At 41.6% G+C, this 17222-nt stretch overlaps 2 protein-coding genes across 2 annotated transcripts; both read right to left on the bottom strand.

Annotated features, from left to right (window-relative positions):
• Positions 1-170: 170 nt before the first annotated feature.
• MONOS_7694 (uncharacterized protein) lies at positions 171-10485 on the bottom strand (the record flags this gene model as incomplete). The annotated part of the gene is made up of 4 exons (XM_067878039.1): positions 171-9917; positions 9971-10074; positions 10135-10304; positions 10385-10485. The coding sequence occupies 4 exons, from the start codon at positions 10483-10485 to the stop codon at positions 171-173; spliced, it is 10122 nt and encodes a 3373-aa protein (XP_067724874.1).
• A 75-nt stretch (positions 10486-10560) lies between these two features.
• On the bottom strand, positions 10561-16418 carry MONOS_7692fu7693 (uncharacterized protein; the record flags this gene model as incomplete). The annotated part of the gene is made up of 2 exons (XM_067878038.1): positions 10561-15951; positions 16017-16418. The coding sequence occupies 2 exons, from the start codon at positions 16416-16418 to the stop codon at positions 10828-10830; spliced, it is 5526 nt and encodes a 1841-aa protein (XP_067724873.1). The 3' UTR covers positions 10561-10827.
• Between the last annotated feature and the right edge of the window lie 804 nt (positions 16419-17222).

The following is a 17222-nucleotide window of genomic DNA, read 5'->3' as shown; positions in this document are numbered from 1 at the left end:
TGTATGAAAATAAATGGAACAGTGAAATAAAAATTGTCTATAAAACATTGAATGAACTCAACAGATGCTTTAAGAAAAGCAATCAATTCTTAATTGCATTCAAAAGAATTCAATAAATTGCCAAAAAATTCTTTGTCATGATGATTTTCCAACAAAAAATGAAGAATTAACTAAGAAAGTGCCTCTGCTATTCGAGAGGCAAACAGAGATTTGTCTGATGTTTTATCAGATTTTTTGAGCTGATTCCAAGAAGAAAGCGTTGGATCTGCCAAATGATCCTTTCTCGGCTTAACTGTTGATTTGTATGGAGAAGAAGAAGAAGAAGAAGAAGAAGAAGAAGAAGAAGAGAAAGAGGAAGAAGGGCGTATAGATAAAGAAAGCTGTTGATGCTGATAATTATGTTGCTGTTGTTGTTGAAAGGAAGGAGAAAGAGAAGAAGGCGCAAATGAAGTGGAGGTGTACAAAATGGGGGGAAGATCAGTTAAACTGCTGAAAGCAGGAGAAGAAGAAGAAGAAGAGGAAGAGGAAGAAGAAGATGATGATGATTGAGATGCTGAGGGTGTTTGCTGTACAGCGGGTGATGTGTCGTCATCTGATAAGAAGTCTGAAAGGAAAGGTTTGCTTTCATCTTCAGAAGAAGAAGACGATGACGACGACGAAGAAGAAGAAGAAGAATAAGGGAACGAAGAAGAAGATGAAATGACAAGAGGAGGAGAAGAAGGGACAGAAGGAGAGATGGCAGTGGAAGGAGGAGGGGTGCAAATGATTGGAGTGGTTGATGGAATACGAGGAGAAGCCGGACGATAAAAGGAAGAAGAAGAAGAGGAAGAGGAAGAAGAAGAGGAAGGATATCCACGTGAAGAAGGAGAAGGAAGACGAACTGGAGTTGAAGTGTCTGAAGAAGAAGATGAAGAAGGTGAAGGCGAAGGTGAAGTGGAAGAAGAAGAAGAAGAAGTTGATGTTGATGATGACTCAGAAGTACTGCTATTTTGAGCAGAATTCCTATTCTTGTTGTGTTGATTGACTGAATAAGCAAATGAATCAGATTGAGAAGAAGAAGAAGATGATGATGAAGAAGATGATGATGAAGAAGAAGAATAAGGTGTGTTTGACACATAAAGAGGAGCGAGGAAGACGGAAGCAGGTTTTTGAGCTGTTTTTGCGAGTGCCTGTGCAAAAGAGCCAGGTGTCTTCGCTCTCTTCCTCTGCCACTCAAGTGGATCAAATGGAGTGGAAGAGGAAGAAGAGGAAGAAGAGGAAGAAGAAGAAGAGTTTTGATAAGAGGAGGAGGAGGAAGAAGAAGAAGAAATAGAAGAAGAAGGGCGTTTCATAGGAGAAGTGAGGGTGATGGAGGGAGAAGGGTCGAATGATTGAAAAGAAGACTCAAATTGGAGTGAAGGGAAAGGAGAAGAATGTTGTCTGTCTCTGAAAGGAGGGCTTTGCGAAGTGCGAAGAGAAGGAAGAGTCAAATGAGAAGAAGAAGAAGAAGAAGAAGAAGAGGAAGATGATGTGTTTTGAGATGATAAATAGCTGTTGAATTCATCTTGTGCATTATTAGAGGAAGAGGAAGAAGAAGAAGAGGAAGAAGAAGAGGAAGAAGAAGATGGTTGTATCTGTCTCAAAGGAGTGAGTGTTGGATCAATCGCATCTTCTGCCACACGAAAAGAAGAGGAAGAAGAAGAGGAGGAGGAGGAAGAAGGCATAAATGAAATAGAACGTCTCATCGAAAGATCACTTCCTCCTCCATTTCCTCCTCCTCCTTCTCTTCCTCCCTTCCTCCCCATCACCCCAACCCCTCTCTCGTTCCCATTCGAATGCAATGGAGTGTTTATTCTGTTGTGTGGCTTGAACGAAGAAGAAGCAGAAGAAGAGGAGCGACGAGAAAATGTGTCTAAATTGCCTCGTCGTGTGGTGGCTGACGCGGTTGCACTTTTCACTCTTTCTCCTTCTGAGTTGGATTGTCTGAGACTGATGATGTTGTCTATGTTGTCTGAATACGTGCGCTGAAGATGAGAAGGAGAGGAGAGGCGAGAGGAAAGAGAAGAGGAGGAAGAAGAAGAGGAGGAGGAGGAGGAAGAAGAAGCTGATGGATGAATCTGATTCTGATTGAATGAAGCAGACGTTGGCAGAGGAAGAGGATAAGCAGATACACCATAGACATCCAATTGCTTAGACAAATCACGTGCGGGGGAAGGGCGAAGAGGAGGGTGAGGGTATTTGGAAGAGGAGGAAAAGGCACGTGAAGAGGAGAAGGGTTTGGATGTGGCAGAGTAACTCTGGCGGATCTGGCGAGTGGTGATGAAGGAGGAGGGAGAGAAGGAAGAGGAAGAGGAAGAGGAAGATGATGATGGCTGCTGAGAAGCAAATGTTCTTTCAGAAACGAAAGGCGAGCCACTTTTGATTGGTCTGCCAAATTTGTCAGATTTTGTTTGGTCGAAGCGAACAAGAGGAGGAGAAAGAGAAGAGCGATTGAAAGAAGAAGAGGAGGAGGAAGAGGAGGAAGAGGAAGAAGAAGCAGATGTGTGTGGAGGAGAAAGAGAACGACGAATGATGGGAGGAGGAGGAGGAGGAGGAGGAGAGAAAGAAGAAGAGGAGGAAGAAGAAGAAGAAGATAAGAAAGAAATTGGATAGAGAGAAGCAGCAATAGAAGATGATTGAGGAACAAAAAGAGAAGAAGAGGAAGAGGAAGAGGAAGATGTCACATCAGAAGTGAATGGGCGAACAGGAATATCAACATTGTAAATGGAAGAGGAAGAGGAAGAGGAGGAAGAGGAGGAAGAGGAGAATGAAGAAGGAAAAGAAGAAGAGGCAGATGGCTGAGTGGAAGGTCTGAAAGCAAACTCTCTTGCCATCTGGATGATCTGCTCCTGATTCGACAGAAACATTCCATTTGGCGGAGAAACACCCAATTCTCTTGTGTTTGTGCTTGGATTGATGTTCATGTTGGAATTAGAGCTGATGTTTGTGTGCTGTGCGTGGAGTGGGGCGAAAGAGGAAGGAATCTTCCACAAAACTTTCTCTGCTTCTCTTTGAGCATTCTGGTTTTGCTGAGACAAACGAGGAAAATGGACAGGAGAATGAGACAGCAACAACTGCACATCAGATGGCTGGGTGTCAACAGTGATGTTGACATTGCGATCTTTGAGGGAAGGAGAGAGAGAAGAAGAGGAAGAGGAAGAGGAAGAAGAGGAAGAAAGAGAAGAAGCAGCAATAATATTGCTTCCTTCTCCTCCTTCATTTCCTCCGCCTTCTCTTCCTCCCCCTTCATCTGACACGTCACCAAATCTTTCTTCTTCTCCATTTGCTCCAATTGGCGTGGCATGAGGGGTTTCCAATGTAAAAGACTGATTTTGTCTTTTGTGATGATGATGAGATGAAGATGACTGCACATTCTGGTCAAGAAATGGAAACTGCTGTGCTCTTTGTCTTCTTCTCTCTTCTCTTCTCTTCCGATTCGCCTCTTCTTCTTCTTCATTCCTTTCTCCTCTTTCTCCTTCTTTTCCTTCTCCTCCTTCTTCTCCTTCTCCTTCTCTCCCAACGCTTCCAACACTTCCTCTGTCTCCTTCTCTCCTCCCATGATGTCCGTGATGACGTGAGTGATGATGTCTTGACTGCTTCCCTCTCTCTCTGTGGTGCTGATGAACTGCCTCACCCGCCACAATCAGCTCAGATGAACCTGATCGCTTGCTCCTTCCTTCCCTCTTCTTTCCTCTTTCTCCTCTTTCTCCTCCTTCTCCTTCACTCTGCAATGAATACCAACTTGAAAGTGAATGCCCTGCTGATCTGCTTTCTGAATCTGTTTGTGTGTTTCCTTCTTCATTTCCTTCTCCCTCTCCTCCTCCTTCTCCTCCTTCTCCTCCTTCTCCTCCTTCTCCACGAATCTTCAGTCTTCTTTCTCTTCTCCTCTTCCTCTCTCTCTCCTTCTCTTTCTCCCTCATTCTCTCCCTCCTCCTCTTCTCCCTCCTCTCCTCCTTCTCTCTCCCTTCCTTCATCTCCTTCTCCTTCTCCTCGTCTCCTCTCTTTCTGTTCTCCTCGTTCATCCACTTCCTCTTCAGCACGCTCAACAGCTGCTTTCTCGGCACAGGCTGCAACCTCACCCCAACAATCGCTGCATCATTCGCAAAGTTCTCATCAATAATCACCTTCTCAAACACAAGATGTTTCAACAGCTTGATTTTAGCTCCATCGGCTGATGTCGGGCGAGGAAGGCGCTTGCGACGAATGGCAGATGTTTTATTGTGATTACTATTATCATTGCTATTATTGCTATTATTGTTATTATTACTGTTATTTCTTCTCAATTTGGATGTATTTTGATTGCCATTTGAGACAGTCTTGATGGGAACACCCTGAAGAGACAAAGAAGTAAAAGAGGAGATGTCAACAGGGATGGGAATGGAGCTGGGAAGCTGAGAGGAAAGATATGGGTGATGCAGCTTGGGAGGCAGAGGGAGAGAAGAAGAGACAGAGGAAGAGATATCTGTGGACGCTTGGTTGTTATCTCCTTGTTCGTTTGCTTGTTGATTGGAAGGGAAAAGAGAAGAGGAAGAGGAAGAAGAAGAAGAAGAATTTGAGTCAGGAAAAGCACCAGTTGATGCATTTGTCTGCCCATTCATTCCATCTGAGCCATCTTCTGATGGATTCTTTGAGTCATCCATTGGAGAAGATGAAAAAGAGGAGGAGGAGGAGGAAGAAGAAGAAGAAGATGATGATGAACCAGAATTCATCTCGTATGCCCCCGCATCTTCTCCTGTCTCGCTTCGCACTGATTGAATGCCTGACTCGCTGTTGTCTTCCCATCTTCCTATTTTCAGATCTTTCTCTGATCTCACTCGATGTATCTGCTTCCAGTTCATTGTCTTCCTCTTCTCCTTCGAACAACTTCCTTCTCCTTCTCCTTTGTCTTCTCCCTTTCCTTCTTCTCCATTCAAAAGCGACTTGCTCGACGAGGAATGAACAAAAGCAATCTTCTTTGCTGCTTTTGCCCTCACATCCACATCAATAAACGCCAAAAGCGGATGTGCTTCGTATCCAAAGGCAAATGAATGCTTGCCTGACGCAGGGGGAAAGCCAGATGCTGATGAAGACGAAGACAAAGAAGTGCTTAAAGTGTTCAATGCTCCTCCTCCTCCATATGCTGATTTTGGTGTGATTGACGATAAGTTCTGTTGTGTTCGCTCTCCATTTGCTTCTCCACTCACTTCTCTTCCTTCTCTTCCTCCTTCACCCTCTTCATTCGTCTTCTCCCCTCCTTTCTCCCTCTCCCTCTCTCTTCCTCCTCCAAATGGAGTACCCAACATATCCCTTGTTGGGGTAGGCAGTATAGCTGGTCTTTCATTGAATGCCAGCTGAGAAAGTGACTGTGATGACAAGTCCATCATCTTCGCTATCTCCAGTGCATGCAAATCCAATTCAGATGGCACTTTCTTCCCACTTCTTCTTCTTCCTTTTCCTCCTTTTCCTCCTTCGTCTTCATCTCCTTGCCCGTCATCATTGTCCTCATCAGCATAATCCTCATCTTCTCCACCTTCTCCTCTTTCTCCTCTTTCTCCTCTTCCTCCTCTTCCTCCTCTTCCTCCTCTCCTCTTCCTCCTTCTCCCACCTTTTCTCCCTCCGCTCACATTCAATGGATCTTCTCTGGTTGACAGCGAAGATGTCGAAACGTTCCTCTTTCCTGTTCTCTTCGCAGAGCGAGTGTCTGTCAATGTTCTGACACAAATGTCTGTTTCTGCGGAGAGATCGTTTTGCGAGTCGGAAAGGAAAGAAGGATGGAGAGAGAAAGAAGAGAGGGAGGAAGAAAGGGAAGGAGATGAGTTGCTGTTCAGATGATTGCGATGATGATGATGATGATGATGATGTCTATTGTTATGATGACGTTGTGAATGCTTGTGGTGCCTGTGATGGTGTTTGGGCGGTTCATTGGGATCAGGAAAAGGAGCAGAGGGAGAAGAAGAAGAAGAAAAGGAAGGTGTGTGTGTTGAAGACAAAGCAGATGAAAGAGAAGAAGAAGAAGGGAATGTTGAGTCATGATGATGGTGGTGGTGATGATTTCTAAGTTTATGTCTTTTGTGATGATGATGATGAGGTTGTGATTGAATATCATCTTCTTCGTTTCCTTCCCCATTTTTCTTCCTTTCTTTGTGCAAATGAGCTGGCAAGCTGTTCGTATGTGTCAACGAAAAGGAAGAAGAAATCGAAGAAGAAGAGGAAGAAGAAGAAACCGAAGAAGGAGAAGAGAAAGAAGACATTAACGAAACGCTATCCGAAGAATAGGATCTTCTTCTGTCATTCCATGAACTCGGTGTTTGCGTCATTTGTGTTGCTGTGTCCGACGGAGAAACAGGAACAATCGGTGCTGGCTTCATATTTCTCCGTGCTCCTTTCTCTTTCTCTTTTTCTTCCTCTTTCTCCTTCCTCTTTTCTCTCTCTCGTTCCTTCTCCCTCTCTTTCTCTTTCTCTTTTTCTTTTTCTCTCTCTTTCTCCTTCTCTTTCTCCTTCCTCCTCTGCGGCCCCCTCGCCAGCACCAGCGCCGAAGAAGATGCTGAAACAGATGCCGAAACTCGTCTTCCTGAACCCCCCGTTGAGCCAGCAGATGAATGAGAACTTCCTCTTTTGCTTCCTTTTCTCTCTAAACTTTGATTACTTCCCGTACTGCCGACACTACTGACATCGGTTGAAGAGGAGGAATATGCTAATTGGGAGGCAATAACGCCGAAGGAGGAGAGAGGCGTAGGAAGAACAGAGCAAGAGGAGGATGAGGAGGATGAGGAGGATGAGGAGGATGAGGAGGATGAGGAAGAAGATGAAGAAGAAGTGCTTGTGAGTGGAGGAGGAACAAGGCAAGAAGACGAGTTCTGCCTTCTTCTTTCTCTCAATCTCTGCAGTGCAGATGCTGATGAAGGTGTAGTCGGGGGCATTGCAAACGTGGAAGGAGAAGTCGAGTCAGTCAGAATTGAGGCAGGCCTCATGAAATCTCTTCCTTTCATCTTCCTCATCGAATCCTGTCGTGATAACATCGCCTTCCCTCTCCCTCTTCCTCTCCCTTTCCCCTTCCCCTTCAACGTCTTCTCTGTCTTTTCTTTCTCTTCCTCGATTGTTTGCTGCGGCATCTCGCCATACTTCGCCTTCTGCTGCTCGATCTTCGCCTTCCACTCATCCAACTCCTCTTTCCTCTTCTTCCACTGCTCTGCTATTGACATTGTCCTCTTCTGAAACGCGCTTTCTTCGTTGTCTATCATCGACTCTGGATCTTCTGCCATCAATTCCAGCAACGTCATACAGTGCAATTTATCCTCTTTCTCTTCTCCTTCTCCTTCTCCTTCTCTCTCTCTTTCTCTTTCTCTCTCTCCTCTCACTGATCCAATCGTATTCTTCGACCTTTCTGTCCTTCCATCGTCTTCTTCTCCTTCTGTGTGCCCATCCCCATCTGAAAAGCCGGCATCTTCTCTTGACGATGGTGACATTAACGAGCTGTTATCATCACTCCCTCCTCCTCCTCCTCCTCCTCCTTCCCCTCCTTTCTTTTTCTCATTCTTCTTCTTCTTGAACTGGCTGAAAAACACAAACGGTGCATCTTCATCGTCTTCCTCGTCTTCATCCAAGCTCGACGCTCCTCTTCCAAACAACCCTCCATTCATCGCAGATGAAGGTGACAACGGCATTTCATTCCCACTTTTCCCCTTTTTTCTTCCTTTTCCCAGTTTCCCTTGTGAATTTATTCTTCCTCCTTTCTTCCCTTTCTTCACCTTTTGAGAAGAAGGAGTCAGAGGAGGGTGAGGCTGAGAGATGGAAGGAAGAGAAGCAGTAGATGAAGTGAAAGAAGAGGAGGAGGAGGAAGAAGAAGAAGAAGATGAAGAAGAAGATGATGATGATGAACTTGTAGTTGTCAGAGGAAAAAACGAATGAGCAGAGATGGAAGGTGTGTCTGGAGTGGGTGAAATGGGGATCGATTGTTCAGAAACAAGAGAATTTGACGAGAAGGCCGAGGAAAGCGAGGTCTGCACGACAGACGAAGAGGAAGGTGAGACGAGCGAATAAGGCGACATGGCGGGGGAGAATTCGGGTGCTGTGTGGGAAGTGGAGAGTGGAGAAGAAGAAACGAAGTCACGTGTCTTTGCACGCTCCATCTGAAGAGGAGAGGTCGAGTAGGATTGGAGGGAGGGGGAGAGAGAAGAAGAGGAGGAAGAGGAAGATGAAGAGGAGGAAGAGGAAGAGGAAGATGAAGAAGAAGAAGAAGATGATGATGATGATGATTGTTGAGATGAAGATTGAGATGGTGTGAGTGGAATGGAAGGGAAAGGAGAGAGAGAAGCAGAGGCAGAGGCAGAAGAAGGAGGGTAGTCTGTTTGTTGCTGTGTTTGATCAGAAAGTGATTGAAGTGAATGAGAAGAAGTGATTAAAAGCGTCAGCATGTTTGAGGGAGGAAGAGAAGAAGAGGAAGAGGAAGAAGAAGAAGATGATGATGATGATGTGTTGGTTGCAGCATTTGTGGCTGTAGAGAAGGTAGAAGGCGAAGGCAAAGCCGATGGAGAAGTGGGGGTGTTTGTGTTTGCGGATGTTGAAGTGGCAGGCGGAGTGAAGACAGAAGTTGGGTGAGAGAGAGAAGAGGAAGAGAGGAAGATCGAATTCTCTTTTCGGTTCATTGCTGAAAGAAAGGGGGCATGCGATGAAGAAGAAGAAGAGGAAGAAGAGGAGGAGGAAGTTGAAGGTGAAGGAGTAAGAAGAGAAGAAGAGGAAAGTGAGGGTAGCTCTTTAACTTGTCTTTTCATTAAGTCCAATTGTGACTGCAGCTGAAGAATGTAATCTTCCCTCTTCTTCAGCTCCTTTTGCATCTTCTTCATCTGATCTGCTGCTGTCATCTGCCTCTGCTGCAGCTCTGTCTCCAGCTGAATCTTCGTCTCGATTCCGCTCTCTTTCTCCTTCTGCACCTCGGCCAGCTGCTTCTCGTACTTTTCCTTCATCTTCTGCGCAGCAGTCTCCTTCGCCCGCATCTTCGCCTTCATATTCGACATCGACGCTTCCAAGTTCTTCATAATCGCCCTCAACCTTCCCAAGTCATCACCTCCTCCACTTCCTCCTCCTCCTCCTCCCACGCTCCCTTTCTTCCTCCCTTCTCCTTCCATTCCACTCTTCGCCTCTGCATTTGCTGATGTCACTGCTTCCAACAGCATCTCCTCCACTTCCATCGAATCTGATGAAGCAGACAAGTCGTTCTCATTCTCATTCTCCTTCTCATATTCTCCTTCTTCCTCTTTGTTCGCTTCAGAACCTTCGTTTTCTTTCCCTTTCTTCATCGCCCTTGTCCTGACAGCGCTGCCTTCCTCTCCTTCCCCTGCGTTCTCTCCTCCTCCTCCGCCGCCTCCTCCATTTTCCTCTCCTTCCTTCTCCTTCTTCTTTTTCTTCTTCCTTCTCTCCCTCAACTTCTTCCTCAGATCTTTCTCTTTCTCTTTCTCCTCCAGCTTCTTCGCCAGCGCCTCCTGCAGCCTCACCCACTGCCCCCACGCTGTCTCCTTCGTCTCCTTCACAGCACTCAGCATCCCATCCACTTCAGCTGCTGAGCTGTCCACATTCCTCTGAATGACTGCATTCGTGTTCTCCAGCGATGCCAGCCGCTTCACATCGCTTGTGTACCCCATCTCGCGCTTGCACGCCCACTCCCACACTTCTGACAGCTGCTTCTGGTCTTCGCTGCGTGTCAGCGCTTCCATCAGCACACCCACATTCAGTCTGGTCGTTTCTACAAACTCCTTTTCGGTCATTAGTTCTCCTCCAACAACTATCCTATCGTTGTCTTTGTCGAAAGTGTTGAAGGAGGAAACGGAGCGTGGACCTGTTGGTGAAACTGGAACAGCTGCTCGTGGAATAATCACAAGGTCTGGAATAAAGTCTTGAAGCCCCTTAGACAAATTCATCTCGGTCTATTTGTTTCAAAAATATTTTCTAAATTTGGATAAACAGTTTTTTTTCAAACCTCTGCCAAAGCTTTTTGTACTCGCACATTCGCTCCTTCGAGCTTCCTTTTGTATTCCATGTAATTTTCAAGTCGTTTTTGAATTTGCTGATCACTCGATATGTCTTTAATAAAGAAGTCAAAAATATTAATATTAAAAAATCTAAAATAAAATTAATACGGACCATCTTGATGAGACTTCAGTGTTTTTTCTGCTTTTGAAAGGTCGCCAACGAGTGCTGCCCTGTGAATAGCTTCGACTCGATCAGAAGCTTTCTTTTGTTTAAGAGCTCTTGCTTTTTGTTCTTCAAGTATCTTTGATTCGAGCTGCTCTTTTGACTCAGCGGGTTTTTGCCTTTAAAAAGTTGATAAGAAATATGTTAATTTCAAATGTTCAATTTTAGAGTATATCTTTCAAAAAATAACTAAAAAAACCTCATTCTTTTTTCAATATCTCTTTCTCTGTTGAGAATTCTTATCTTTTCCCTTAAAAATGCAATTTCCTTTTCTTCATCTTTTTTCTTTGTTGTGCTCATTGTTTTAAGAAGAATGAACCTCAAGATAAAGAAAAAAAGAAAAATAAATAAAAATTAAGAACAGGAATTAAAATGAGTTATGGTTGGCAAAATTTTGTTATTTGTACAAAAAAAAAGCAAAGAAGCGAAATCCGCAAATTAAAATTCATTTTGGTATCGAAAATGGAGATCGAGAGCGGATAAATTCCAAAACAATATTCGAATAGAAAAGAAAAAGAAAAAAAAATCAAAAATAAAAACAAACAGCACAAAATGTATCATTAACTCATTAAATAATGAAAATATTAATAAAATATTAAAATTTTCATGCAAATTTAAATAAATTACACTCGAAAAGCTCATTTAACTCAAGTTAGAAGGATCAGGGAGATCAGACAACATTACAGATGGATCAGGAAGATCAGAAAGAGAAGAAAGAGAAGGAAGATTAACAGAATCAGCAGAAACATTGAAATTGTCCAGTTGAGAAGGTAAAGGTAATGGAGAAAGCTCATCTGGAAGAGGAAGAGGAAGAGAGGAAGAAGAAGGCAAAGAAGAAGAAGAAGAAGAAGGTTTTGGAAGAGGAAGAGGAAGAGGATTGAGAAGAGGAGTTGATTGGTCAATGGAAAGTTGTTGAGTGATGGCAATGTTATCTGCATTGGGAAGAGGAAGAGGAAGAGAAGAAGAAAGAGAAGAAGAAGAAAGAGAAGAAGAAGGAAGAGAAGAAGAAGAGTTTTCATTGTCTAAAGAGAGAATGGAAGAAGGATCAGGAAGAGAAGAAAGAGAAGAAGAGGAAGAAGATGATGATGATGATGATGATGATGAAGTTGCATCAATCATCAATGTTTCATCAGGAATGGGAAGAGGAAGAGAAGGAGAAGAAGAAGATGAGGAAGATTGCAAAGTTTCATCTGGAAGAGGAAGAGAGAGAAGAGAAGAAGGATCAGGAAGAGTAGAAGAAGAAGAAGAAGATGATGATGATGATGATGGTAACATGTTTAATTCATCAGGAAGAGGAAGAGGAAGAGAAGAAGACGGAGAAGGAGAAGAAGATGAATTTTCATTAACAGCATTCAACATGACAGAAGAAGACGACGACGAAGAAGAAGAAGAAGAAGAAATCATTTCTTCGTCAGGAAGAGGAAGAGAAGAAGAAGAAGAAGAAGGAAGAGAAGAAGGAAGGGGAAGAGTATTTGAAATATCATTTGGAAGAAGAATGGAAGAAGGATCGGGCAAAGATTCAATTGAAGGCAGAATAGAGGAAGGATCAGGAAGAGGAAGAGAAGAAGGAAGAGAAGAAGAAGGAAGAGAAGAAGAAGGAAGAGAAGAAGAAGAAGAAGAAGATGTTTGTTCAATATTCATGTTTAACTCATCAGGAATGGGAAGAGGAAGAGAAGAAGAAGAAGAAATAGAAGAAGAAGGAGAAGAGGAAGAAGAAGAAGAAGAAGAAGAAGAGGTCATGCTAATGTCAATTGGAGGAAGAATATCAATATCTGGTTGAGGCAATGGAAGAGAAGGAGGAAGAGGAGGAATATTTGAATCATCTGGAAGAGGAAGAGGAAGAGAAGAAGAAGAAGGGAGAGAAGGGAGAGAAGGAAGAGAAGAAGATAAAGAAGAAGAGGAGGAGGAGGAAGAAGAAGAGGAGGAGGAGGAAGAAGAAGAAGAGGAGGAGGAGGAGGAAGAAGAAGAAGAAGAAGAAGAAGAGGAAGAGGAAGAGGAAGAAGAAGAATTTTCGATTGGAAGAGGAGGAGGAGGAACTAATTCTTCATTTTCTTCTTTTGCATCTTCTTTTTCATTCAATTTTATTTCAGGCAAAGGAAGAGAAGGAAGCATAGATTCAACATTTAATGAAGAAGAAGAAGAAGAAGAAAGAGAAGAGGAGGAGGAAGAAGAGGAAGAAGAAAGAGGAGAAGAAGATATTCTATTAGAAGTTGATATCATTTCATTTGAAGGATCAGTCAAACCATCCATTCGCAATTCATCAAAAGTTGGAAGAGGAATAAGTTTAATTTCATCTGAAGAAGAAGAAGAAGAAGAAAGAGAAGAAGAAAGAGAAAGAGAAAGATGGCTAAGAGAAACATGAGGAGGAGAAGGAAGAGGAGTGTTTTGAGAAGATTCTGATTCATCTTCACTTTCGAAGCCAGGAGAAGGAGAAGGAAGAGGAAGAAGAGAGGAAGAAGAGGAAGAAGGCAGCAATGAAGAAGAAGAAGAGGAAGAAGGAAGAGAAGGAGAAGGAAGAGGAAGAGAAGAAACAGAAGGAAGAGAAGGAAGGGAAGGGAGAGAAGGAAGAGGATGAAGAGTTTTGTTTAACTCCAAAGGAAGAGACGAAATTTGACTGGAAGAAACATCAACATCATTTTCTGAAGAAGAAGAAGAAGAAGAAAGAGAAGAAGAAAGAGAAGAAGAAGAAGAATTTTGTATTGAATCTATTGGAGGGAGAATGTCAATATCTGGCTGAGGAAGAGGAGGAGGAAGAATAATGCTGTCTGAAGAGGAAGAGGAAGAGGAGGAAGAGGAGGAAGAGGAAGAAGAAGATGATGATGATGATGATGATATTGATGGGATATCCAATGAAGGAAGAGGTAACGATGTTAGTTCTGGAAGGATATTTTCTTCTTTCTCTTTTTCTTTTCCTTTTTCTTCTTTCCTTTCCTTTTCTTCTTCTTCATTCTCTTTCTCTTTCTCTTTCTCCTTTATCTCTTTGTTTCCATCTTCTTCTTCCTCTTCTTCATCTTCCTTTTGGAAGTCATTCATTGATTGCTCACTTTCCTTTTTGTCTTCTTCTTCTTCTTCCTTCTCGTTTTCATCATCAAATCCAACTTCTTCTTCCTTCTTCTCTTCCTTCTTCTCTTTTTTTTCCTCTTTCTCTTTCTCTTTCTCGTTCTCTTTCTCTTTCTCCTCTTCTCCCTCTTCTTCTTCCTCCTCTTTAAATTCATCGTCATCCATTGATTCTTCCTCCTCATCATCATTTTCATCGAATTCGTCTTCTTCTTCTTCTTCCTTCTTCTCTTTCTCTTTCTCTTTCTCTTTCTCTTTCTCTTTGTCTTTGTCTTTCTCTCCTTCATCTTTCTCTATTCCAGAAGACAATAAAGAAAGCGTTGTATTCTTCAAAGAATCAGAAATTGGAAGAGGAAGAGAAGAAGACGATGACAATGGAGGAGGAAGAGGAAGAGAAGAAGAGAAAGAAGAAGATGATGATGATGAAGAGGAAGAGGAAGAGGAAGAGGAAGAGGAAGGAGGGGGAAGAGGAAGAGAAGAAGAGGAGGAAGGAGAAGAAGGAGGGGGAAGAGGGAGAGAAGAAGAAGCAGAAGAAGCAGATGATGATGATGATGAAGATGACGAAATGAATGGAAGAGGAAGAGGAAGAGCTGTTGCGTTAACATTTGTGTTTTGTTCTTCTTTGAAGAATTCATCATCATCATCTTCATCTTCTTCTTCTTCTATATCATCTTCTGTTTCTTCTTTCTCAATTTTTTCTTTCTTTTCTTCTTTTTGCTCTTTTTCTTCTTCTTCACCTTCATCTTTAATTGATTCTGGTTTTTCTTCTTCTTTCTCTTCTTCTTTCTCTTTCCCTTCTTCGTCATCATCATCGTCATCGTCTTTCAGTTTCTTTTCTTTCTCCTCTCCAACTTCTTCTTCCTTTGCTTCATCTTCGTCCTTTTTCTTCTTCTTTTCATCATCTTCCAATTCTTTTATTTCCTTCCTCTCTTTCTCTTCTCCTTTTCCTTCTTCTTCTTCTTCTTCTTCTTCCTTCTTTTCCTTTTTCTCTTCTTCTTCCTCTTCTTTCACATTATCATCATCAAATTCATCATCGTCATCATCTTCTTCTTCTTCTTCATCTGTATCATCATCGAATTCATCTTCTTCTTCTTTCTCTTCTTTCTCTTTCTCTTCCTTTCCTTTTCTTTCTGTCAAATTTCTTTTATTTTGCGATTCTTCTTCTTCTTCTTCTTTATCCACATCTTCAGACAGAAGAGAATGAGAAAGAGGATGATGATGTGAAGAAGAAGAGGAGGAAGAAGAAGAAGAAGAGGAAGAAGAAGAGGAAGAAAAAGAAGAAAGAGAAGAAGAAGAAAGAGAAGAAGAAGAAAGAGAAGAAGAAGAAAGAGAAGAAGAAGAATTCTGAACAGAAACAGGAATTGGAAGAGGAAGAGGGAAAGGAGGAGGAAGAGAAAGAGCATTTGTTGATTGAATGGAAGAAGGAGAAGAAGAAGAAGAGGAAGAAGAAGAGGAGGAGGATGATGATGATGATGCTACAGAAGCAGGTGGAGGAAGAGGGAGAGAAGAAGAGGAAGAGGAAGGCAATGATGATTGAATAGGTGGAAGAGAGGGAGGAAGAGGAAGAGAAGAAAGGGAAATGGAAGAAGAAGCAGAAGCAGAAGAAGAAGAAGAAGAAGAAGCATCTTCTGGATTGAGAGGAGGAGGAGTGAAATAAGGAGAAGGAGATGATGAAGATGAAGGAGAAGAAGATGATGAAGGGGAAGAGGAAGGGGAAGGGGAAGAAGGAGAAGGAGAAGGAGAAGCTAAACTTGATTCTTCTGCTGTGTCTTTGATAGATTCGGAAGAAGGACATTCATTTTGTTGTGTTTCAGATGAAGATGTGGATGGGGCATTGGGAAGAGAAGAAGAAGAAGAAGAAGAATCTGAAGAAGAAGAAGATGATGATTGTGGTAATGATGATGAAGATGATAGAGATGAAACAGAATAAGAGCGAGAAGAAGAAGGGGAATGTGAAGGAGAAGACGAAGACGAAGATGAAGATGGAGGAGAAGGAGAAGAAATATTGCTTGGTTGAGTCGAAGATGGAATTGATTGCAATGTTTCCTGTTCGGATGATTCAGGAAGAGAAGAAAAAGAAGAAGAAGAAGGTGCATCAAGTAATGTTGAATCAATTTGTGGTTGTTCAACTTTGATGAGAGAAATCGAAGGAGAAGATGAAATTGATGGAGAAGGAGAAGGAGAAGGAGAAGGAGAAGGTGATGAGGAAGGAGAAGCAGAAGCAGAAGAAGCAATAACTGGCTCAGGTGCAATTGGAGCATTAGAAGAAGTGAATGCTTCACTAAGCTGCTCTGATGAGTGTTCTGCAATTTCAACTTTTGTTTCATCTTTCTCATTGTTTTCTTTTTCTTCTTTTTCTTCCTTTTCTTTTTCTTCTTTCCTTTCTGAAGAATCTGTGCTTGTGTTTGCAGAACTCAGAGTGAAAGCTGCTGAAGAGTGCATCTTCGACTGGTCAGGAGACGAAACACGAGGAAAAGAAGAAGGAGAACTTGTTGAAGAAAAATTCGGAGATTGAGTGCGTGAGAAGCGGGATGAAGATAACTTTGGAGATGGCGAAGGAGATGCAGAAGGGGAATGGGAAGGGGAAGAAGAAGGAAATGGTGATGGTGATACAGATTGAAAAGACGGCTGTGGGTTATCTTCGCTGAGTACTGGAGGAGGCACTGGAGTCAACTTTTGTGAGGATGGTTGAGAATCTGATGAAGGAATCTGTAGAATTGCAGGAAATACGACAACATTAAATAATTAAATTGTAACTTGAATGTTTTTCAAACCGTTTGAAGTTGTATCATATCGCTAATAACGCCCATCCATTCACCGCGCTCATCTATATTTGAACAAATAAGTTTAAATTGCCCTGGTCCAGGCGATTTTTTCTTTCCGTGATGAGGTGTTCGAAATTCGATTCCAAATTCTTTTCCATTTAAATCTTTAACTGGTTGCGGCTTCATTATGCAATCTCTTAAAAGAATTGCATCTTCAATCGTCCCTCCTTCTTCATTTGCGCTTGTATATAAAAGAAAATGTGTAGTCAGCATAACACGTTGCGAACGTGATTTAAATATTCCTCCTTCATCTTTCTTTAAAGTTCCTTTTTTGAGGCATTCTTTCATCAAATTTCCAACGCGAGATCCAATAAGCAAGCTCCGCTTTTCAAGCAGATTTTCAAGTGACATCTCCTGTGTTTTATAAGATAACTTTAAAATAATAATATGAAAAATACGTGAGAACATCAAAACGCAAAATTGTTTTGCAAACTTTTCTGTAACAGAAAATTTCTGATGAAAGATAGAACTTTATGAAAATTTTATGGGTTTGGAGAAATTTTGTGTGTCAAAAATAATAACCTTTGAATGGTTGTTTCTTTTACAACAGCTTTTTTTAAAATTCGAAATATAAATAAAAATATATAATAATGGAGATAATGTGTTTTTTGAAGAGGAATGAGTTCGAAATAAATATATTCTTAATTTATCTTTTGAAAAACAAATTTCACCTTCAAATTTTCTCTCTTCAAGCAATTAATGAAAAAAAATGCATTTCCAAATGGAACATATTTATCTTTAATGAAAATTTATTTTTATATTTAACAAAAAACGAACTTCTTTTCATTCGGAAATGCATGCAAGAAAGATAAAGAAAAAAATAATGATTGAACATCTTTTAACATTGTGTGAATTATTTAAACTTTTTCTGACATTTGTTATTTTCAAATTTCTGAGTGAAATATTTTCTCATCGGACTTCAATGAATAAATGAAACTGTTTTAAAGATGTTGTTCTTTTCAACAAAAAGAATTTCTCAAAAATTTTCGATTTTAAATATCAATAGTGCATATATGGGTGATTATTTTTGAAATCATAACTTTTTTCGGGATGTTGATTTTTCAAAGGTTGTTTGTCATTGAATAGAGATTTAATATTTTTTTGACAAATTTCATGAAAACCATTTCAAAAGCAAATGTTTGAACTGAAATAAAA

Source organism: Monocercomonoides exilis (assembly GCF_001643675.1).
Source record: "Monocercomonoides exilis strain PA203 chromosome Unknown scaffold31-1199392, whole genome shotgun sequence".
NCBI classification, from domain to species: Eukaryota; Preaxostyla; order Oxymonadida; family Polymastigidae; genus Monocercomonoides; species Monocercomonoides exilis.
The sequence above is the reverse complement of the archived record's forward strand: the minus strand, read 5'-3'. Positions and strand labels throughout refer to the sequence as shown.